The sequence below is a fragment of the Sturnus vulgaris genome, chromosome 3 (assembly GCF_052056855.1).
Source record: "Sturnus vulgaris isolate bStuVul1 chromosome 3, bStuVul1.hap1, whole genome shotgun sequence".
Classification (NCBI taxonomy): Eukaryota; Metazoa; Chordata; class Aves; order Passeriformes; family Sturnidae; genus Sturnus; species Sturnus vulgaris.
Genome location: NC_142245.1, coordinates 30,367,187 through 30,391,000, shown reverse-complemented (window position 1 = coordinate 30,391,000; position 23,814 = coordinate 30,367,187). Strand labels below are relative to the sequence as shown.

At 39.3% G+C, this 23,814-nt stretch overlaps 1 protein-coding gene across 3 annotated transcripts in view; it reads left to right on the top strand.

The window, feature by feature from the left end:
• The window catches only part of DAAM2 (dishevelled associated activator of morphogenesis 2), a 208,313-nt gene that overhangs the window by 114,649 nt on the left and 69,850 nt on the right, over positions 1–23,814 (top strand). For all 3 annotated transcript variants that reach the window (XM_088161275.1, XM_088161273.1, XM_014877259.2), the window contains 2 exons: positions 17,025–17,099; positions 23,303–23,397. In XM_088161275.1, coding sequence (XP_088017401.1) covers positions 17,025–17,099; positions 23,303–23,397 — 170 coding nt within the window. The remainder of the gene's footprint in view (positions 1–17,024; positions 17,100–23,302; positions 23,398–23,814) is intronic.

Sequence of the window (23,814 nt, the reverse complement as noted above, 5' to 3'; positions counted from 1 at the left end):
AGATGTTAGATGTAATTTTCTATGGTACTTGATTCCAATGTGGTGGCAGAAAATCACTACTGTATTAAAAATCTCATTCCACCTGTTCCTGATGTGAAGCATTTCTGAAGCAATGGAGGAAGACAGGGAGGTCTGTGCACTGAAAGGTGTATACCAGGGGCACAGCTTGCCAGTCAGCAGTCCACAGTAATCCAAAGAGGCTGAATTCTGAACCGAAATTTCATGATTGTCAGAGATACCTACAGAGTAGCATTCACACAGTATCACACAGCCATGCTCTCTTTGGTCACTTTTGACTATTCTGTGTTCATGTCTCAAATCGTTAGTATGAAAAACAAATCACCAATTATTTGACCTAAAAGAGAAGCTCTAGCTGGCAGCTCTAGTGGATGCTTTGCTCTCATTTGTGGAATAGCTATTTGCAAGGAATAAAGGCTGGTCTGTTGGAAAATGTTAGTATCTTCAGCTGATCTCTACCTTGACATTAATCAGTACAGGATAGACAATGAGAAATGCAGTTGGCTTGATTTGCATTGTTGTTGTTGAATTGTTGTTTAGTCACCACTGATGGCACCCTGACCCTCTACCCAAACCACCAGTATATGTTTTAGATTGCCTCTTCCTCTATAGAAGGAGCTTCCACTGATACTGTTAAGTAAAGCCATATGTAGAAAACACAAAATATAACATCCTCCCTAAGTTCAGGTACTTTATTCTGATCTTGTTTAGAATAATCTTCGTCTCACCATAAGCTGAAATTTAGACTTACATAAAATACCTCTGTAACTCCTCTCTCTAGATTTCCTACCAGATATAAGTTTTGCAGGAACTAAAATTAAGACTAGACCACGATTTCAAATGTTTTTATTTGCAAATTTCCAATGTCAAAGTTTAGAAAGCCAATGTTTTTCAGTGCTGTTTTACCAGGAGCTGATAGTAATATACATAATCTCCTTAAATACCAATCAAATAATTATATGGAAAGAAAAAATTGTTAGCTCATTCGTCTCATCCAAGCTCATATTGGGATTCCAAAAAGTGTAGGAAATGCAGGTATTGCACTGCTTCAGCACACGCTGCTTTGGATGCAGCCTGTGTTTCTAAGAATGAGGCCTCGTTGTGCAGGCCATAGCTTATTGCCTTCTGAACAGCCCTACAAGCTGTTAGACTTATTGCTATTGGAAAGCAACTCAAGTTGTTTTCTTTTTATGACCTTTCCTGCCTCCAGAGACTAATTTGTAAGCCTTTGGCTGAGCAGATTTTAGTACCAAGCACACGCATTTTGCACAGTTAAAGAAGTTAGGGGTTTTTTTCACTTCTGTCTTTCTTTGAGGAAAAATTTGGTAGCAAATCTTCTTCCAAAGTACAGTCAGATTGGACTAGCTGTATCATATAGCTTCTTTCCAATCAAACAAAAAAACCCAACAAAAATCTCAAGCCTTCAATCCTAATAGTATGTTGAGATCTCCAAAATATCTCTGAGTTATCTTTAACTCTGGTGATTTTTGTGGTATCCTAGAATAGTTGTTTTGAGTGGATTGTGCTTTATCTACTCAAGTGAAATTTTTTAAAATCAAATAGTGATGTAATAAGCTCCAGAAACTTTCTGGAAGTAGATATTCATGGCATCTGAGAAAAAATATGTACTTATAATCTGTAAATTTATTGTACTTTTTCTGTTATGGAAAAGAGATTCTCCACAATAGCAAAATAGGATATAAAAAAATCTGAGGAAAATTTACCTGAACCATAGTCTGTAACAGCCAATATTAATATTCCAAAAGAATATCCTTCATGATACCATCCTCTGCAATTTTTTACAAATACCTATATTAATTATGTTTTTCATCTACCTGATGACTAAAAAAACTGAACTGGATATGAAAAACACCTTGGTTCCAAAAAGTCTTTGATTTAAATTGTTTTATACTTTCAAACAACTATCACTGTTGTATTTATGCAGAAATGCATTTCTCTCTACCTGAAGGAAGGAATAGGTAGTTAGCAAACATTTTGGAAATGTTCTGGACATGCCATCATCTTATACCTTTCCTCTGCACTATTTACATATGCCTTGCAGGCTGCATACAGCATTCCTTTTTTTTTTCTCCCTTCCCCCCCCCCCCCCTTTTTTTGTTTTTTTTTTGAGATACACTCTGAAATATCTGAATATATGTTCAGATCAAGCACTGTTCCTTCATTTTATTTGTGCACTTATCTGTCTTCTACGATGTTCTTGTGGTGAATTTTCTGGGTTTGGGTGAGCTCACTGTAAGGAGCAGGAAGACACTTTCGGGTATTACACAACCATTAAGGAGTCCAAGTCCTTTGGACTGAGATCACAGATCAGTGCTGAACCACTGAGGCTGCAGCCCAGGTGCAGAGTGCCCCAGATGTCCTCCTAGGAAAGATTTACACCTCTCACATAGAAGCAACATCACTTTGCATTCAGTTCTCTTTTCCTTACATTGGGGCTGCATCCTCTTAGGCTTAGAAATACTCTTGAGAATCCTAGCCTTAGTGGGACATTAACTTTTGGTAGTTTTACTACCATCTTTTTAAACCATTTCTAGCTCATTTTCACAAACTCCCACTTTGGTCCCATGCTGCCTGTCCAGGATTAATGAAGATAATGTCTATATGTATGGTTTGAGAGTGTCTGTTTGAGCTTTGCCCTTGAGGTTTGGATTGTCAACAAAATGTCACCAGAAAAAAGTATAGCTTGAGATTGTGCAGCTGGATGTACAGTAAGATACTTTGAAGCTGCTTTTGCAGCTTTTTATATAATTACCATAGCCTACCAGGAATGAACGACAAGATGGGTACAAACATCATACCTGGAGTTCTCCTTGCCTTTAGGGAAAGCTTTCAGAAGTGAGTGAAAATTTCTGTACTTACTGTTTGTTCTAGGGCTGCTGTGCATCTGTGGTTTTGCACTGTGAAGCATAGTTTCAGACTGGTTAAGATAGAGAGACAGTTACTTCTGTCAAATATTTCTATGCTAAAGTGAACTGGCAGGGTTTTTATTCCAAACCCTGAGGTCTTTTCTTTGCATTTAAGGCTTCATATGGAGGTTCAAAGAGCAGGAGACTGCATTACACTTGATGTATTTAGGTAGGAGTTCACTTCCTCAGATTCCTGCTTTAAAGTAGGCAATGCATATTGAGATCACAGAATTACAAAATGGATAAGAGACCACCAGTAAGATAATCTGTGACAAGCAGGGTCATTCTAGAGCACATGGCACAGGATTGCATCTAGACAATTCTTCAATATCTCTGTTGAGAGAAACTCCACAACCTCTCTGGACAACCTATTCCAGTACTTGGTCACCCACACAATAAAGTTCTGCCTCATGTTTAGGTGGAACTTTCTGTGCATCAGTTTGTGCCCATTGCCTCCTGTCTTATTGCTCAGCACCACTGAGCAGAGCCTGGCTCCATCCTCTTGGCACCCCCCTTCAGACACTGAGACATTTATGAGGTTCCCTCTCAGCTGTGTCTTCTCCAGGCTGAGCTCCCTCAGCCTTTCCTGTAAGAGAGATGTTCCAGTCCCTTCATCACCTTTGTTACCCTCCACTGGGTAACTCAGGAGCTCCACATCTCTCCTGTCCTGAGGAGCCCAGAACTGGACACAGAACTCCAGAGCTGCCTCACCAGGGCCGAGCAGAGGGGCAGGATCACCTCCCTCAACCTGCTGGCAGTGCTGTTCCTAATGCACCCCAGGATTCCATCGGCCTCCTTGGCCACAGGACACACTGCTGGCTCATGGATGGCTTGTTGCCCACCAGGACCCCCAGGTCCTTCTCCACAGAGCTCCTTTCCAGCACTTGAGCCTGGTCCATGGAGTTATTCTTCCCGAGGTGCAGGACTCTGCACTTACCTTTGTTGAATTTCAGGAGGTTCTTCTCTCCCATCTCTCCAGCATGTCCTTCTGAAGCCCTCTGGGGCACCAGCCACTCCTCCCAGATTTCTGTCATCAGTGAACTTGCTGAGGAGGCATCTGCTCCTCCATGCAAGTCATTGGTGAACATATGAAACAATACTGAGCCCAGTATTGAACCTTGGAGGACATCACTAGTGAAAGGCCTCTAACTAGACCCTGGGCCACTAGATCCCTCTGGGATCTGCCATTCAGCCAGTTCTGAGGCATTCAGGAGATGATACATTTTCCCTAAAGAAGAGAGAACACGGATCTTCATCTGGTCTCATTTAGTGATACAATATGCCAGATGAAGATCACTATTGTGTTGTCTGAGTGTGGGTTTTTAGTTTTGTATTGTCTGTTCTGAGCTACGAAAGCCCTTTGGGGTTCATCCTTTCTGTGTGAAGGCTGCCAAGCACGTGGTTGTCCCATAATAAATGAAGTGGGCGGTTTGAAGTTGTATTGTTTTCAATTCTATCTTTTTGCATTATTTTTTCCTCTTTGAAATACTCTTAGAGTCTGTTATTGATTTGGAATATTAAACTGTTTTGGTTATGGATTTATAGCTTTAAGGAGCATTTAATGTGTCCCTTATAAGTTCCTTTCTTTAGAGTTGTTGTCCCATATGCTGGATCTGGGAGCAGCAGACATGAACACACAAGATGGTTTGAGAAGCCATTTGCAAGGACTCACAGTTTGATGAGTCTTGGATGTGACTTTATGAGAAATTTTCTTGCAGCTCTGCAGGAAGTGTTGAAGAGGAGTGTGGGTGGATATGGGGGTGTGGGGGTGGGTACTTTTACTCTCTGCTCCCAGGGAAATTTGGGAAACACAGGGTAACCCTCCCAGCACGTGTGATTGCCTATCAGCAAAAGCAGCTGGTGGGCAGTAGGAGGCTGAGGAAGCTGTGTGGGATTTTGAGTGCTTAGTGTAAGCAATCCCACACTTAGCAGTATTGATGACTAATCGATGAGGGTGTCTCATGGCCACAGGGCAAAGGCCAGCAAAGCCACACTGGATATGAGGAATTACACTTTATCTGAAGTCTTTGGTACATCATAAAATTGTTTCTCTTCCTACCAATGCTTTGGAAGTTCGAGGCTGAAGTTCAGCTTCAGTCAACATTTTAATTTTAACTCAGTATTCAAACCTTGACAATTACCTGAACAATCTGATCTAACTTTGACATTAGCTCTGAGTGGATCCCTTCTTCTCAAGGCCCCTTCCATCCTAAATTGATTTGTGATTCTCTGAACTATTCATAAATCCAACCAGGAAAGCAGCTGTATGGCCTTATAAAGAAAGGGAACATCAATAAGGCTTAGTGCAACTCCTGCATGCTGTCCTGTGTTATTGCTATGAGGCCAACTCCATGAAATAGGCAGTAGCAGATGCTATTTGGTCCCCTCCCTGTGCCTGGGATCCATGGTTGCTTTTTGTCTGGGAAGACTGCATGACTTCCTTAGCTCAGAAGGCTGCTGGTGAAACAGTCTGAAATGTGGAATCTCTCAAATTAATTCCCTGAAAATAGACTTGCTTTCAGTTTGCCTAGGGCTCACTGGAAATCTCATAACACTGGGAAGTCACAGTGGGAGGATGCTGCCCTTTGCAAACCACGGCATTCCTTCAGCTTGATGTTTGGAAAATGCCAGCAATTGTGGAGTTAACTTCCTTTTTTCCCACCAGCATCTGTTCCTTTTTCTCTTAGCAGAATGACTTCATGCTCAGATGTTTGGAATGATTTGTTAGCTTGACGCTGACATTGGGTCATTTCAGTATCTTTAGTCTAGGTATGGAAGACAGGCACATGACTTCAAAAATTACTTTTCTATAAATGTAAGTAGTCTTAAGAAAATCAAATTCAGAAGGTCTGGCCTATGACAAATGCAGGATGTAACAGAAAACTACAAAATGCTGCAAGAGTTCCACTAATGCAGCAAAAACACACATTTCCTGATTAGTGGTGTACTTGGGTCTTTTCAGTGTAAAAGAGCTGATTCGATTTTTAATTGATGGCACCTGTTAATGTGTTTCATTGTTTGAAGCAGCACCTCCCAAATTTGGGCAGCACCATAAATACAATGGTGTATAAGTCTCATTTTTTTATAGTTCCCTATAATGAATTTAGAAATTTTATCTCACATAACTATGGCATAAATTTGTTGATGTGTGATTATTTTTTAAGCAGGTCAGCATACTTGGGAAGAATCATTACCTGTTTTTTAATGGTTTCTCTTAGAGCTCCTGTAATTGTTTCTTTGTGGTTTTGACTTGTTATGTTTGCTTCTATAGTAAAGACCTCAAAGTGTGTACTTGCAAAAACAATATAGTAGGATTAATGATGTTAGATACTCCTCTTAACTTTTTTTCCTCAAAGTCACTCTTGTAAAGTGTAAGTTTAGTGTCAAGAAGGCAAAAATGCATGCACAATTCAGCTGATATACCATTATTGTGGCTTGGAATTGTGATGCCTAAAAAGACCACATGGTAGTGGACCTAAGAGGGGATAATAAGTTTTTCCAAGTTGTCTGCCTTATTTGGTTTATGTTTTCCATGTTGCAATGCCAACAGTTGCAGACTCATTTATTTATCCTAGTGTAAGAGGTTACCTTGGGTCAGGGTCTTGAAATGATATATTTATTTATGTATAATTGAAAAGTATTTTCTTCCCTGCCCCCCATGGGAACAGCATGGAATATTTTTAGTTTCTTCCTCCGTCTCCTCTCCCTCTCCAACAAAAAAAAAGTTCAGTTATTCCTTAAAAAATGCCTTGTTACCTCCTTAGTTCAGACTGCTGAAGACATAAATGCCACAAACTTGCCATGGTATTTGCTATAGATATTCTGAATGTGCAGAATCTGTGTGTCCATCTTGCAGGCCTGTGTTTTTGAGGTGAGCTACTAGTGCTTTAGTTGAAGTTAGAACTCAACACTAATCAAATATCAGGTCCAAAATAGTCCTGAGTTAGAAAATCATCATCATCATGCCTAATGCTGTGTTTTGCATTTGGCTTGCCTTCTGTGGGAGTTTTAGGAGGACTCAGTGGAAGCAGATGACCCTAGCATGAAAAAAAAAAAAAAGGAAAAAAGAAACATTTATCCAGCTGTCATCCTACTAACATGGTGTAATTTGATGTACTTAAGAACAAAAATAATGATGAGAAGTCCAATTCTGCTGCATGGGAAGTACATGTAAATGCTGATGCCACTAGATTATGTTCTGTCCTTGTCTGTCCTCTTGTGAAAGTTCACAATCTGTGTACGAGCCTGTCCTGCTCATGGCATGTAGTAGTAATAATAATAATAATATATTCTCTGTACAATGCTGTTCTCACCATTCAGATTAGCCTTTGGTGGAAAAGCAAGAGCAAAGAATATGTAAATAATGAACATGTTTCTGTGGTGTGGAAGAAGCAAATTTGCCTGAGATCAGGGCTCACTCTGAATTTCACTGAGTGTTCATGAGCCTTAAACTAGCTAGTGAATACTAATGAGCAGGAAGAGTTACTGAATTCCTATTTTTTTAGTGAGAAATTTAGAAATGGACACAGTAAAGAGTTGTCAGAATATAGTGACAACCATGAAGAGAAATAAAGGAATTGCCTTCTACTTTCTGGAGAGTTGTTTAGTTGTTTGGTTTTCATAGCAGTCAGATGTGACGGTTTCCACTATGCACATTAATTGAGGTGAAAATCACACTGTCTTCCGTGATAATTCATCTGTTATCATCTGTTGAAAGGCACTTGGTATCCCAAACGCTTTGCAGATGTACTAAGTGAGAGAAATGAAGGCTGGGAGAAACAGTTTTACCTGAGTTTATGGAAAGGGCGGAGATAAAGGAACTGAGTCATACACTCAAATACTGGGCTAGCAGCTTAAGAGCCATGGGCCTCTCAGACTATATTTATTTTCTTTGTTCACCTGTCCAACAACTCCTAACTTTTTTTTATTTCCTCCAATAGTGAAGGGTTAAATGATGGAGAAAAATGGAAAATACATTGGCTTCCCTGGCCATCTTACTAACATCATGCTTAAAGAGCAGAAGTGAACTAAAGCAAGCAGTGTCACTGGAAAAACAGACAGTGGACATGTTATGAACAGTGAAGAGAAACCTTTTAGAATTTGGTATTAAAAAAATTCTCTTGTGTGCTTCCAGAAGGACTTGTCCTAAATATCTCAGCTGGCTCTAGGTAGGTGTGTCCTTGGTAGTTCTGTGTGCCTCTAAGTGACATTTCATTCCTGTCATCAAACAACATGGGCAGGGTGTTTGCCATGAATTGTAGGTGACTTCATTTTATTTATGAAAGATTTTAAGTCATTACTTGTTGGAGATAAACTTGGAGGCTCAGTTACACAGTCTGGGCCCTTCTGTGGCTTTTCACATTGCCTAAAGAATGCCAGGAGGAGGAGGAAAGGAAGTGAAGAAGGAGACAGTCCAAGTGACAACATTTTAATGTGGTAGGAATACATTTTAGTGGAAAGTGGAATACACCACTTTCCAACAGTGGTGTTGGAAAGGAGACAAGGTAAGTTGGTGGGGTAAGGAAAAAGTCCCTTTCCATATCCATGGAATGTTGAACGGGGTAAATGGAAATGTGCACACAGTATCTGTATAAACAGAGAGTAGGGACAATTCAGAGTTTAGTTGTTAACAAAGCAGTAGAATATGTCCTGCTGCTGCTGCTTAAGGCTTGTTGGGATAGTTACAGATCATTGGCTTCACCTGCCACAGATTACACACATTATTGCAGGATGTGACCTCAGGCTTGCTGCAGGTTTGTGGGAGCAGAGATGTGCTTCGGGATTGCAGCCTAAATCTAGAGCCACACACCTGCTGAGCAGGCCATGTCCATGAGAAACATTTTGTCTTCTTCTGAAAACCCTCTGGGTAGAATGATCATGATTCAATCTTCTGACTGGTAGGATCCTCCCTAGTGGGCATTTTCCTTCACATCCAAAAGGCGTGGATGGGCTGAGGAAAGATACGTTCCTGAGTATGTGTTTGTTGAAAGTGCAAGGAATTAATGGATCCCTTTATTTGGCAGCTCATTATTTTGATTATACACTTATCAACAATAAAATATCAGCTGTTTGATTTCTGATTTGTGAAAAGTAGAACATGTAAAAGGTATTAAACATGAATGTGGTCTTCAGGTAATAGTACAGAAGGATCTTTATGCAGCAACAGTCAGGAGAACTTACTCAACAAAAGACCAAATTCCATTGCAGAGGCTAAACATTCAGCAGAGGAACAATGTTTAATATTGTTACACTTCAATTTGACAAGAAAGCTTAGTCCTAAGGGCAGAAATCACTGAGGAATTCAGTGTGACCTCAGCTGTACAATTAAGTAGTTCTGTAAATATAGGGGCAAGTTATCTCCCTGGTCACTTCACACACTATACCCCTAAATTAATGCCTGGTGATGGTGGGGTTCCCATCCTATAGCAGGGTTGAATATGTTTGAAGAGGGACAAGCAGGCTTGTATGATCTGTAAGTGATAAGAAGAGGCTGCTGCAGTCAGTGCTGGCAGCAAGTTTATATCTGTCTGTATTGAGGAGAATGATAAAATGCCAAAAGAAGAGGAAAGAGAATAGAAGTTGGGTTCTTAAAACTGGACATATACTATGCAATCCTACTAAAATATAAAGTTCCTTAAAACAGACTCTCCATCAGTAAGCTATTGTTAGTCTTATGCCAGATATGCTTATTGTAAACTTAACCTTGGTTTAAACACTACAGCTGTACATTAAAATCAGTGGTTGAGAATTCTGAGGTTTCAAACAACACCAATTCTTATCTTTGGCTCAAAGAAATGTACTGACCACCTCTCTGCCTGCCAGTTATGCCACTTTATTTTCTGTGAGAAACTCTCCCTGTGTGTATATGAAATGGATGTCCTGTGTTTTATGGAGGACAAGAAATAAAATGCCTTCATCACCCTTAGACTGATATCAATTAGGAATAATTAATTTGAAGGGGCTTTGAGTTTTAGAGGAAGTTGGCAATGACACATTTTCTGTATATAAGGTACAACTTTCGGAGATTCTGTATCTTTGAGTGCTCAGGACAAATGATAATCCATTTTAATTTATAAAACTGGTGAATTTCTGCAGCACTGAAGCTTCTCTCAATATTAGGAAATGCTTTCTAAGCAGGAATCCTCATTGTTCATAGATGTATCCCTTTTTCATTTTTATACTTTATTATATTTTTTGACAGTGAGTTCCATAGTTTGACAACATTAGGTATTTTGTAGTATAAATAATACTCTGAAGCCTTTGATTCTTCCTTTGAAAGAATGGTTAGTAAGCAGCACAGAAATCATAGATTTGTCAAGTTACTGGCAACAGGGCAGAGCTCCAGCTAAATGAAGAAAAAAACAAAAAAAGAAAAAACCCACCCTGTGATCCATTAAGGAAAATACCCCTGTGTCATAATGCAGTGAACTGTAAGTATGTATGGATATACCTGACCTTTGTGAGAGGCAATTAGAACTCCTCAGTTGCATGTTCCAACTGGTCATTAATGAATATTCTCTTTCAATAAGTTACACAGTAGACTGCTCTTGTGGCAGAAGGATTATTATCTGCACATCAATAGCTTAATTCCAGGGAGAGAAGTAATGTTTGTTTTTCTCAGTCTGGGTAAATTGTGCTTAAAAGGCTTGGATATAGCCTCCTTCCCAAAACTCTGGGACTGTTTGTGTAAATGCTAGTCGTGAAGTCTGAGAAATGGAGCGGTGACCACATGTGTCTAGTGAATGGCTCAGTGCTATGGTCTGTGCTGTTTCAAAATTAGCATCTCTTGAGACATTGTTGGCTTTTCGGAGGCATAAACCGTCTGAAAAGCTTAGATGTATTTTAGCTCCACTTCTGAATTAGCATTTTGTCCCACAGCAGATCAAACACATTTTGTGTCTTTTAATGAAAGCACTTTTTATTTGTGATACTTTGGCTGCTCTGAGCTGAGACATAGCCAATAGAGTGGACAGTGTGTTAATAAACAAGTAAATGTTTCTTTGAAAGCTGAACTTCTTAAAGTGAAGGAAAGTCAGTAGGTCAGATGTGGAAAAAATGGAGAATGGTGATTTGAATGAGAGTGCAGTACAACTTATGTGGATTGATTCTTGGCTCTATTACAGATTTCCTGTGTAACTGGGCACTGTGTAATTGTCTGCATCCCATTTTTCCTGTTTCTGCTGATCTCACTGACAGAGACACTGAAAAACTCAATACATTAATTTCTTGAAGGACCTTTGTCATGTGCAGTGGAAAGTGATGCAAGATTGTTTCAGCATTAATAGCAGATGTTGTGATGAGCTGAGACTTTACTTCTCTGAAGGGAAAAGGGTTGCACTTGTGGGAAATGAAGAACCAGTTGAAACCATCTTCCACCCTTCAAGCAAACAAAAGCCCCACCTTGATTTTAGTGGCCAGAATATTCATGTGAAGAGCAAGGGTCATGCCCTTCACTTTGAAACAGAACATGGACACAAGTCTGAATCCCGCAAGTCTCAGATGAACATTTTAGCAGCTAAATAAGCTGTTACTGTGAAGAGTGTGAGAGGGCTTCAACAAGAAACTGAGAATCTTTATCCAGCAAAGCTTTCATCTCAATTGATGTAAATCATGTCAAAATTTCAGTCAACTGTCATTAAAGAAAAACCAACCATACCCCAAAAAATGTCCAGTTATTTGTAATCAGGTTTGCAATTCCCAATGCTTTTCAATGGGAAATCTGAAAAAAAAAAAAAAAATCTACAGAGGCTGTGATAAATAATACATTTCAGTTTTTCTTAAATTTTATAACTTTTTTCTAAACTCCATGATTTATATTTTCTGAGCTGTATGTGATGATGCTGACCTTTCAGACCAGGTAAAGTAACCCATCTTTCAGTTCTGTGATGTACTCAAAAGATGTGTGAAGGCTGCTGAGAGGAGGAACCACACTAACTTTAATGTGGCTTTTTCAAGGAAGTGTACTTCTTTGTGACCCAGGTATAAACTTGAGCATACAGTGCCTGGACATGATGCATTGAACAAGCTTGGACAGGAATTTATATCCCAGTATCCTCATTTTATATTCCTCATCTGTGTTTGCACGCTGTTTTTATTGATACAGAGAGGAGCTCAGTGAACAGTATCATGGCTTCCTGTCCAAGGAAGTTTTTAAACCCTCATTTTCTAACATCAGGTGGGTGGCTTGTTCCCATCCTGTTCTGTAAAGTGCAAAATGGTGAGGTCAGCCTGTCTGCCCTACTGAAGAGACAGGTTTGAGAAGGAAGTCATGTTGCCAATGAATAGATGTCATCCCAAGAGTACCCATGCTTGTCCTGTGACATCTGTAACAGATGATGCATTTCTTGCTGCATCTGTTGAAGGAGGAAGTATGGTTTGCCTGTTAGAAGGACTTCATGAGTCAGCAGCAATTTATCTCAGGGGTGTGTGTGTGTGTGTGTGCTGGTAGTGGCAAAGTCCACGTAATGGTTGAACACCCAGGTATGGCAAGCACCTGCTGATCACAGAGAGTTAATATTTGTTGACATTGCATAAAAATAACCTGGTATAAATGGTGGTAGAAATAAAGGAGTACTGGGTTTAGTGTCAGAGTGTGCCAATCTGTTCCTAACTCTGACAATGAATTTTAATTGTCATGTCAGAATATGTACCTTTCTGTCTCCTTCTATGGGAAAGAAACCTTCTAAAGCTGCTAATTTTGTGGATGTCTTTATTAATGCTCTGACATGCTCAGAATTTCAGGACATGCTCTGGAGAGCTGCTCAATATTTTTGAAGCTGGCTTGGTGCAGAGTAAAATAGCAATGTGCCATCACTGGAAACTGAAACCCAGTGCTTGCCCCAAAAGAGCTTCCATGCAGGCAGCTACTCTACACGCTTTCCCTGTGCTGTTTTTTCATCTTGAAAAAACACCATATAAACCGTGTCTTTCATTTTCATGATCCACTCAGCAATGAATATTGCATTGCATCATTTCTCCGTGATCTTTGTAACACTAGTGTTAGATATTTCTTTTTAGAAAGTTTTGCAACAAAGGCAGTGGTCTGGAATGCTTGCTTGAGTGTCTTATGACAGTCTTTGTATTGCAAATGCTTGTCCCACTGACATGGCATCTTGTAAAACTCTCTGGTTTCTAGAGGACAGCTTGCCCAGTGGATCAGGTCTCCCAGGATTTGCAGAAAAGACTTTCAGTATCAACTGAGCTGTGCACACTTTGCTTTAATTTCTTTTGATTGGTTCAGATGGTCCAAATATTTGCAGAACTCCATTAAGTCCTAGTTGGGATGAAGTCATAAGTTCCACTTTCCACCAAGTCATGGAGCCTGTCCAAATTAGTGTCAAAGCCTATATAATACCTTGGCTATATTGCAGGCTTGTATAGTATCAAGATCCTGTTTTCACAGCAGTTACATAGTTGTTACTTCAGTGAAGAATGATATGGCCCCTTATAAAGTCCACAAGCTGACGCCTGTTTTTTAATGTAATATTTACACTATTCAAGGAGCTAAAAGAAGGCTTTGCTTTAATAGATTCCTTCAGCTAATGTTTTTCCTTATACAGATGGGTTATTGTTTCCAGCTTTTGATACCTATGCAGCTTTATATATTAAAGCCTCATTTTTTTCCTGTTGGTTGAGTTTTTGCCGTTCTCTGGGCTTCTGGAGCAAGGCAAAGGTTTTGCCATTATCTTCAAGTTGCCTTGCAATTTTCTCTGAATATATTAAAAACAAAGCACAAAAAACCCCAGCACCCCACAACACAGACTTAATTGCTTTTTATTTTCAACTCATCTTCCCCTTCTTGAGAGAAAGCCTGGTTCAGCAATCTTTTAGCATGGACAGAACTCACATTTAAATGTTTGAGGGTTTTTTTCCCCAATTGCTCTGATATTACAGGTGTGAATGTGACTCTGTTAAAAATGTCACTCAGGATATTGCTGATTCGATTGTAATAATGACTTCATGGGGCTGGATAAAAATCTTCAGACTCATCCTGAGTATAAATAGCTTTCTGGGACTTCATTTTGAAATAGAATACCAGGTTTTAACTACATTATCATTTATTCTAGCAAAGTAAAACACACGTTGACAACCATAAAATTCTGGTGTGAGCAGGAAGTGTGCGAGACTACTGAGATTGAATAGAGTCTTTTCCTTAATATGCTTCTAGATCAAAACAGCTTCAGAAAGTGAGGATTGCTTAGTGGGGTATCTGCTAAAATTTTTTTAACCTCAGCAATGTACATCTTCTATATGGGTTTTAATTCAATTACGCTTTATGTTCCACTGAAACAATTTTTTCCCAGTTTTATTAAAAAAAATAAGACTAACAGACTAAGAGTTCAGGGACCTTGCCTCATTGTCAAGCTAATTATATATAAGGATATACTTTAGGGTACCACAATCTTCTTGTCATTGGTTTTGATTGTGAGATTTCTAGTGGTTTGGGTTCAGGTAGGAAATTGTTCAGAATTCTGATTTTTTCAAGTATATCCATCCTGATGGTTTTCAGTCTGCATGTTTAACAAAGACATCTATAAAAGTTAGTTGTAGCATTCAATCATTTATACTTATTTTTCCCCCTAAAGAATCTTAAGGACAAAAAGTATTGTGGCTTATTTTGGAATATAAAGGATGAGTTCAGGCATTCCTTAATTTATGTATGTTTGTTTCTTTGTTTGGAATTCAGATTGGAAGCAGTAGAAATATAGAGAATACATGTATTGACTCTTCTGACAGTGTTCTTGTCAGTAATTCTCTGCAAACTATTACAGTTGTCACTAGGACTTTTGTTATTCTCTGCAGAGAAGAATTTCAGAAGGTCACATGAGCACTGGTTGTGCTTCAGATGAGTGGCTCAGCCAGGTTCCCTGCAGAATGACCTTACTTCATACTTGTAGATAAGCTCCCTATTTCTGTTATTCTCTTTGAGGATGATAAGATTATCATATAAAAATAATGCTGTATTTATCTATTCTATGTTTTAATTTATTTTTCCGTTGTCAAGGCTATATATTGATTTTTGCAATGGAGGTTAAGGTCTGCCAAGTGTGAAACTGTTGTCAGGGTTGTGGCTGCCACGGGTATTATTCTGCACAGAAAAGGGCAGCAAAAGGCAGTCTACCAATGTGGTATGGCCATCCTGACTGTGTTGGTAGGGAGTTGCATATTTCTGTATTTGACATAGATATGGGTCTGTCAGATTCCTGCTTATTGTGGTCAGGAAAGGGAAGTAAGGAAGATCTGCAGAATTTCTCAAGTAATTTGAGAAACATCACCTTGTTATTAATTGCACCATCTATTATGGTGCATGGTGTGTGCGTAGCAATTGTGGATATAGGTGGTATCTCTTACCACTTTGCCAGCCTTTCATACTTTTTGTACAGTGATATTCACCTGTATGATGCTCTGTTTAATTCTTCTGCTCTTCTTAGGTGTTCAGTTGGTTGCAAGGGATTACTAAAGATTTATGACCTGACACTGACCTGACGTGTCTGCATTGCAGTCCTGCTCTAGATGAGGACAAAGCTCTTTTGTCAGTGTCATGAATGGGGATGCTCCTTTAGTTTACACATTGAAAATCCAGTGGAATAAAGGGAGGGAAAGATCCAAATCTCATCCATGACTTTGTTTTCAATTCAAAATATGAAGATTTCAAGTTGTGCAGAATTGTTTTTGTGTACTGATATGTACCCTGGCAGGAAACTGTCAGGTAGCAAGGTGTTCTCTGAATATGGCTCAACAGGAGGCACATAGAGCTATTTCTCATCTCTAAACCAAATAATGGTGGAAAAGCTGAGCTACTCTGGCAGACTTTTAATTTACACTTTTAATTTTGTTATGTATATCTTCCAGGGTAGCTTTTCTAGTGTGAGTAAGCTTTCATGTACAGACAGCATTGGCAAGATCCACACAGTCTTCATACACCTTTGGTCATCCTTCGGATGAGTCAAGTGGTTCAATCTCTTACCATAAGCTAGGAATGTTAGTGTTAGTTATTCATTGTTTATAATGGGAGATGGGAAGCAATCCTCATGTTACCAGTGACTCTTACACCTATGTAGAAATAAATATATTCATTAGAAGGAAATGTAATTTCCTTTGAGCAGTCAAGGAAGAAGAAAGAATTGACTCCTGAGCCAGAGTAGGTATTCATTTAGAAGGCTGATTGAGATTAGCATACTGAAGATGATTTCAGGTGGATTACATGGGAGGTAAGGAGATAAGGATTAATACTGCTCCTACTGTAACTGAGGGGATGCTTTTGTGCTCCTTTGGCTGTTCTGAGATTTTCTTGACTTTACAGGATATGATAGGATTAAGACAGGATAGAACAGAATATTTCAGTTGGAGGGACTGACAGCATTCACCTAGTACAATTGCCTGACCAGTTCAGGACTGATCAAATTTAAGCAGGTTGTTAAGGACATTGTCCAAATGCCTCTTAAATAATCAACAGTCTTAGGGCATAAGCCACCTCTCTGGGTGCCTTTTCCAGTGTCTGTGCAACTTCTTGGTAAAGCAATGCTTCCTAATGTCCAGGCTGAACCTGTTTTGGTTTATCACATGAAAATGATGCAGTCTTTATCTTTTCAGGTTTGGTTGTTTTGGTTTTTTTTTTCTTCATAGTAGATGTTAAACCCCTCTGTTGGTGAATTCCACCATCACCATAACAGTAGAGAGACCAAATAATTTATAAAACCTGTCAGTATAAAGGGACAAAATGTAAACCTGATATCTGTAAATGGGCTATCCTTCTACTTGGAAACATAATATATTTAAGGGACTGAGGTTTGCTGCTTAGATGCCAAAGATAACTGTATCTCCATCAAACTTTATTATTCTGTGCTCCATAATCTGAGCTGAAAGGAATTCTTTTTATCTGACATACCATGGTGACAGTGCTAACTTTACACTCTCAGAAATGTTTGTAATAAATGTCACAAGTCCATGTGCATTGTACAAGAATATGGGGGAGACAATGCAGTAAAGAGCAGAGCAATGAAGAATCCCAGGTGGTTCTTGAGTGGCCTTCATCCTGTAAAGTCATCTTGTGTAACCTTGCCTAAATTTCTGTTTCAGGAACAAGAAGATCCTAATAAACTTGCTACCAGCTGGCCAGACTACTACATCGATCGCATCAATTCCATGGCAGCAGTAAGTTACCTCTCCTGCTAAACAGGGAAGATTTCCTACCATGAGGATGTGTTTCTTTAGGAAGAAGTCTTCAAAGGAGAAGAATGTTAGCCCAAGACATAATTGATTTAAAATAGGGCTTACAAAAGAAGAGTATGGGAATTAAGAAAGAGCCCTCCTCTAGTAGAACAGTAGATTAGAAAGCCCTAGAAGCATTTCCATTTTTTATTTCAATACTGAGTTCTGAAGGCAACCATTTTAAATCCTGAAATGAAAATTGAAGAGAATATTTGATGAATCAGAGAACAACCATCTAAAAACTAGGTGAAGTTTTATTTTGTTGTATGGTTTCAAGTTAATTTCTCACCAATCTACAAAATAACACATGGGTTCTTAGTTTAGTAGAAGAATTAAAGAAAAGGTAGTTTTTTATGTAAGATAATATCCAGTAATATAAGAGCACATAAATAAAATAGCATAAGGCTGTAACACCTTAGACATAAGATACATGCCAAGAATGTATTTGAGAAAAACCTTTTTTATTGTCCTTGTTCAATAGCTGTATAGTGTGTCTCTTCCTCTGAAACATCTAGTAGAGCTGTTCACCAGCAGAATCAGAATATCTGCATGTAGTGTTCACTGATCTCCTTTGATATGGTAGATTCTACATTTTGAAATTTGACTCTTTTACTGAATTTATAGTCAAATTTTTCCTCCAATTACTCGTGTGCAGTGTCTACTCAGCTTTAGTTGATGGTTGTGCTAAAATGATGATAGAGTTCTGTTCCTAGCATCTTAGGTAGTGCACCTTGCTTGTTTACTTACACTTTTATTTTAGATTTCTAAAGGCTTCTCTACACCTTACTAATGTCTTAATGGATGCTAAATGTGGCAGTAACAATGTATTTCTCATGGTGAAATATGTCTTGCTGAGTGAAACAACCTAAGATTTACAAGCTATAATAACTCACTTAAGAGGATAAAAGAAAAGCTGCTTTCTACTGAGAGTCATGAATAAACAAAACTTTCACCTTCCTTCATGCCATATTTTCATGGGGCAGAGTAAGGGAATAGAAAGGATATGGACTTATTTTTAGAAAAGACATGGAGCTTTAGTGACTGGCATGACACTCTGCTTTGATTTCCTGACTGAACAAATTTATTCTACAAGGGCCATTAAGGGAAAAAAAAAATTGGTATGAAACCTTGCAGTGTTACTGAGCCAAATACTTCTGGCAGGATTTGGTCCAAGGCCTCTTGAATCTACTGAAATTTTTCCATTGATTTCAGTGACTTTTGGGTTAGTCTTTAAATGATCTTGATGTAAACTTGGAGTGACTATGTATACACCACTGTTGCAAATCTGGAACAGCTCCATGGAATGAGACTATATTTTGGCCTATGTTTCTAATTTTAAACGTGTTTTAAGAGCACCAATAAACACCAGCCCTGGTAATGTTGTTTGCATGCCTGAATGCCAATGCCTGAATGATTGATAACCTTTTATTTGGCTTTAAGACTCGTGATTCACTCTTATGCTTGAGGTGTTGAGGAGACACACTGGGGTTAAAACCCCTGCTTCTGATTTGGTCGCTTCATTTTTCAGCAGGTGAAACCAAGTTGACTCAATTTTGCAGAAATTGTATTAGTGGAAAACTGGAGTAATCCAGCTAAAAACCAGCTCCAACACACTTTAAAATACATGTTCTGTTCATTATTATTTAGACCTCTGAGATTTCTAACTTTCAAACAGTTATTTTTGGGTCCCATATAATCTCGGTTCTAAATTTAGTGGTGGGTTTTTGAATTATTTTTTTAAAACTGCATCCAAGTGGAGTTGACTTTGAAGCTGTGAAAGAAAACCATGTTTCACTGACAGTATCTAGTGTATTTCAGTTCGTGTCTCTTGGGCACTATGAGGTATTGCAATATTTTAACTAGAAATACTGCAAGAAGTATTGGGTAGTGATAATCACAGAAGTGTTAGTTTAAAATGCCTTAAATCCTGTTTTTAATGAAATTTTATCTTTGCATCTCCTGTGGATCCATTGTATAAGAATCTTTCACATCCTTTTTTATGTCCTTTTGTTTAATTATGCCCCTCTTTTTTTATATATATGAGCTTGGCAAATATGTTCCTCCTACTCACTGATTGAGTGGGGATGGCACCTTTTTTGTGCTGATATCATTAGGTATCTTTCTGTGGGTTTCAGCAGGTCAGGACTCCTGTGCTCGAGGATCTCTTTGTCAGAAGCCCCTCTGCATTGTTACCCCTGTATCTGCCCTTCACAGATTATCTTTGAGAGCAATGTGGTGATTCCTGACATGTTTGACGTTCCCTACTTGTAACCTTAGACCACTGTGTTAGGAAGCAGTTTAGGTCACAGATTCCTGATCCAGTGCAAAAAAACCACATATTTTATGCACAATTCTCTTTCTACAATTGTTTCTGTTGCTATGAATTCTCAGATTTTTGCATATTTCAAACCAAATTCTCACTAGAGCAAATGTCTCAAATGTATGTCTTTACTAGTGCAATTCACAGCATGTGGAGGCACTGTCCCAGACTCCAGGTATCCTGACTGGAAGGACATAGAACATTGGTACCCTGCTTCTGGACCAGTTATTAGGACAAAGAGACAGCTGCTAATCATGTTTAATTTAGAAAGTGAAGGCTCCAAATTTATCTAATCCCCTGATCCCCCCATGCTATAAATGATGCTGGGGATGGGGACGGGGTGCATGCCCACAACAGAAGGCTGTTTCCATTATCAATGTCATTGTCAACTGCTGATTCATCAAAAGCTTCTTCTCTTGAAAGTAGAGCAGCTGCTGTTAATATCACATGCAAAGAAGTGTCCCTGTGCTCCCCCTGCCCTCCTTGCCCCATGACACTGCTTGCCAGCACAGATAAACACAGCTCTCACTTTCCTGGGGAGGAAAAGTTCTGACAGCATTGTGCTGCTTCTACGATCTTGTCTGTGGATGCATTTTTCACAGAGAGACTTTCAGGTGAGCAGTAGTTGAAAATCCAACTTTTCTGGAGAGGTGGCTTGGTTGAGAATGTGAGATGGGTCAAGATTAATAAATGCAGCTTTAACCAGGCCCTTTTCCTTGACTCAGAAAACATTTGTTTAAGGCAGAGCAGCTTCACAGGAGGTTAAAAATATATATATCTTCCAGCAGAATCTAGCAGGTGGATGATAACTCTCTCCTCCAAGTTAGATGACATCCATGTTACTTTAAACTTACTTGCATAAAAGTTCAGGTATTTTTAAAATTACATCTCTTCATAGTTTATGATTTATAATTTCTTAAAAAAACCCTTATTCTAATAATAATTTATTCAATTAGTTCAGCCTTAATATAGTTAGAGATGTGATGCACCTTGAATTTCAACTGACTATAATGAGAAGTCAGGACATCCAAGCTGTTGTTTTGCTCTTCATTCTTTTCATTTCTTACCTTTTTCATTTCACACATGCAAGACTATTAAGTAAAATTAGGTCTATTATACAGTGTATTGTTGATGCTGGTTTTTGCCCTTTCTTTCTTTTTCTCTCTCTCTCTTTTCCCCACATTCTATCATCCAGTATTTGTATTTTCCTTCCCAGGAGTTTTGGGGACTGTTTAGCCATTAGGATAAGACATGGGAATAAATCTGTGCTTTAAAAAAAACAACAAAATGTTTCATTTTAAGTGGATCCAAAATTTCAAAATAATTTCTTATACTATCCGAAGTTTTACATCTAAAATTCCACATGAAAATTCCACATGAATGATTGCTTTCACAAATTCTTGAATTTTTCTAACTGGTAAATCAAGTAAATAGATGCAATACTTTCTGAGGTGATACACTTGATCTGGAAAACTTTAAATATACAAAATGTGCTTATAAAAAGAGCCCTATATATACAATTTTAGGTACCAGAAAAGGACTTGGCACTATTTTGATTCCCCTTCCAGTATTTTGGTTAACTGATGGTAACTATCTGCCTCCTGAGCCCAGCAGACGTTAGTCCTCGAGTGCAGTTTGTACTTCAGGAAAGCAATTCATCAGTCAGCCACATGAATGAAATCCAGCCTCAAATAATGACAGTTCCCTCCCCTCTGTCTCCCAGGGACAGTTATGTTTTTTATAACTCTTGCCGAGAAAGCCATTTCACAATGCAAACCCAGTCAGTCTTCAGCAAGGGCATGAGCATTGGAATTCCTGGCCATTCACGAGAGTGAGAAATGAAAGGCTCTTGGCTGCCTGTAGCTTTAGAAAAGGGGTTTTCCATAATCACCCTCTGTTGTAAAGGCAGGATTATTTGTATTTGTTTCATTTGGAAATGGGCCTTTTTCACTTTGAAGGAGGTACTGTTGAGCACCTTCCTACCATCCATTTGCTTTCCCCCTATAATGGCTCAGAGGAGAAATTAAGCCATTGGAGGAATGGGAACTTTTCAAAGGAGCAATTACAGGCCAAAGGAAAGATGACCTGATGGGCTGTCACCCAAGAAAATACAAATCAAGCCCCAAATCACACCCGAGGACTTTGCCATCCATAATGCCTGTTCAGGATTTCTGTTTATTTTTCGAAGAGGGGGATCATATATGGCTTGGCTTAAGAACTTCAATTTACGTTTCTGGCTGTCGGGGGATGCTGGCAAAAGATAAAACATCATCAGCTCATTTTCCATCAGTAGCGCTCTGTCATTCCATTAGGGCAGGAAATAGCTTGCTCTGTTACTGAGTGAATTTGACTTCAGTGTGGATCAGAGAGAGGACCCCTAGAGTTAAACACGTCTCCCCATGCCAGCTGTTCAGCATAAGACAGCAACGGCGTGCAGCCAAATGGCCACCCTCAGATCCAACATGAGCTGGCATCACACGACTTGCAAAAGCAAGCAGTGGGAGCCCTTCCAAGGGAAGTGAGGTGCTGGGCTGGTGGTGAGGATGGAGAAGGTTAAGGGAGGTTCTGGTGAGAGAAAGGTTTTCTTTGGTGCTTGCTAAACAGTAGAATAAAGACTGAAATATTTTGCTGTAATGAGCCGTAATTGTAGGGACTCAGATTCCACCACAGAGAGGTACAATATCAGATCCCCGATAGATGATACTAGTTTAATTGGGTTATTCATTTGAGAAGGGGTTCAGAGCTGCTTTCCAGATACCACTGAATGATATCCACAAGAAGTCTTGCCAAAAAGAGAGTCATTTATCCTCTCATTTTACAGTTTAAGTGACTAAGAAGACATAGCTATAGGCTAAGAATTTCCAGCATTAAGTCTTGGCTTTTTCAAAAGACACTCAAGGGACTTGTGAGTCTGAATGATATATGCGAAGGGCACTGAAGAGTCTTGCTGCAAATGACAAGGCTGCAGTGGTGCTGAGCGTAGATCTGGAGCCCTGATTTTCTGATATACCACTTTTTTAAGGGCTTTGTCTGACTGTGAGAACCATAATTTTGTGTGTATTCTACTAATTGTCTCTCACCTTAATTTACACTCTCCTACAGCAACTTCAGTTCCAGTTGCCTGCATGCTCTAGTAATTGCAAGCTGCTTACGAGTCAGGGGGAAATCTAGACTTCGTGGTTTAGTTTACTTGTTAAAAAAAAAGGGACAGGGATTTTTATGATGCTCCAGCTTTTTGCAATAAATGTTCCTAATTATCAAGGGCAAAGTGTATAGGGAACACCAGTATCATAAAACAGGTGATATACTTTGCATGGGGAAGAAAATTTAAACTTGTATGTACAGAAAATGTAATTCAGGGTACTTGCAGTTTTCAAGTCACTTGAAGAAGATTTTAAAACCTGACACATAAATCTGGTTTGGGGTTTTTTTCCCCCTCCACCCTAAATCGCTCCAGTCATGTCACTCTAATGAAAGATATTGCCTCTCCCTACAAACTTTGCCTCACACATCCATAGATCACCACAGCAGATTGCTGTTCCAAATTAGGTACAGTTTTCTGCGGGCATGCTGGCAACTGTGATTTTTGGGGGGTAATCTGAGAACCCTAGTTGAGCCAGTGTGGCAAAGTGATGTGCTGCTGCCAGTCCACATGAGCAGCCTCATCTGGATTCAGTTTTGTAGCTGAGGCACTGCTTTCCCAGTGAGAGGTCAGCAGGCACCTCTGCATGTGTTGATGGGGTCGTTGTTTTTCATAATTCCTGGCCTGTCTCTCAGCTTCCACGCAGCTCAGGCTTTCCTAATTGCCACCTTCTTTTGTGAACAGATGCAGACTCTGTATGCTTTCGACGAAGAAGAAACAGAAATGAAAAATAAAATAGTTGAAGACTTGAAGACAGCTCTGCGGACTCAGCCCATGAGGTAATGTTGTTCGCCTTTCATCACAACTCACTGCCTCCCCATGGTCAGATGTGACACTGCTAAGAGTGGCAAGGACAGAAACCTCATTGTCTCACCTCACACAAGCTTCTCTGAGATTTCAGACAATCCTCAGAGAGCCCCACAGTCCCTGGTCTGAGCCGGCCGAGTTGGGAGGCTAAATAATTTCACGCTAATGCTAATTCAGGAAAAAAAAAGACAAAAGTCTATCGCGAAAAATCTGTGGCAGATATTTGCAAACACAGGTAATGACTATGAAGATCAGATTTTAGTCTTCACAGCCCCCTGCACATCCCATGTAATTTGATTCACTTTGGGCAAAGTCTCAGCCTCTACTCTGAACTTTGAATTTAAGCTTCCCCTTATCTTTAGTAATGTGAACTGTTTAGCACAAAGCAG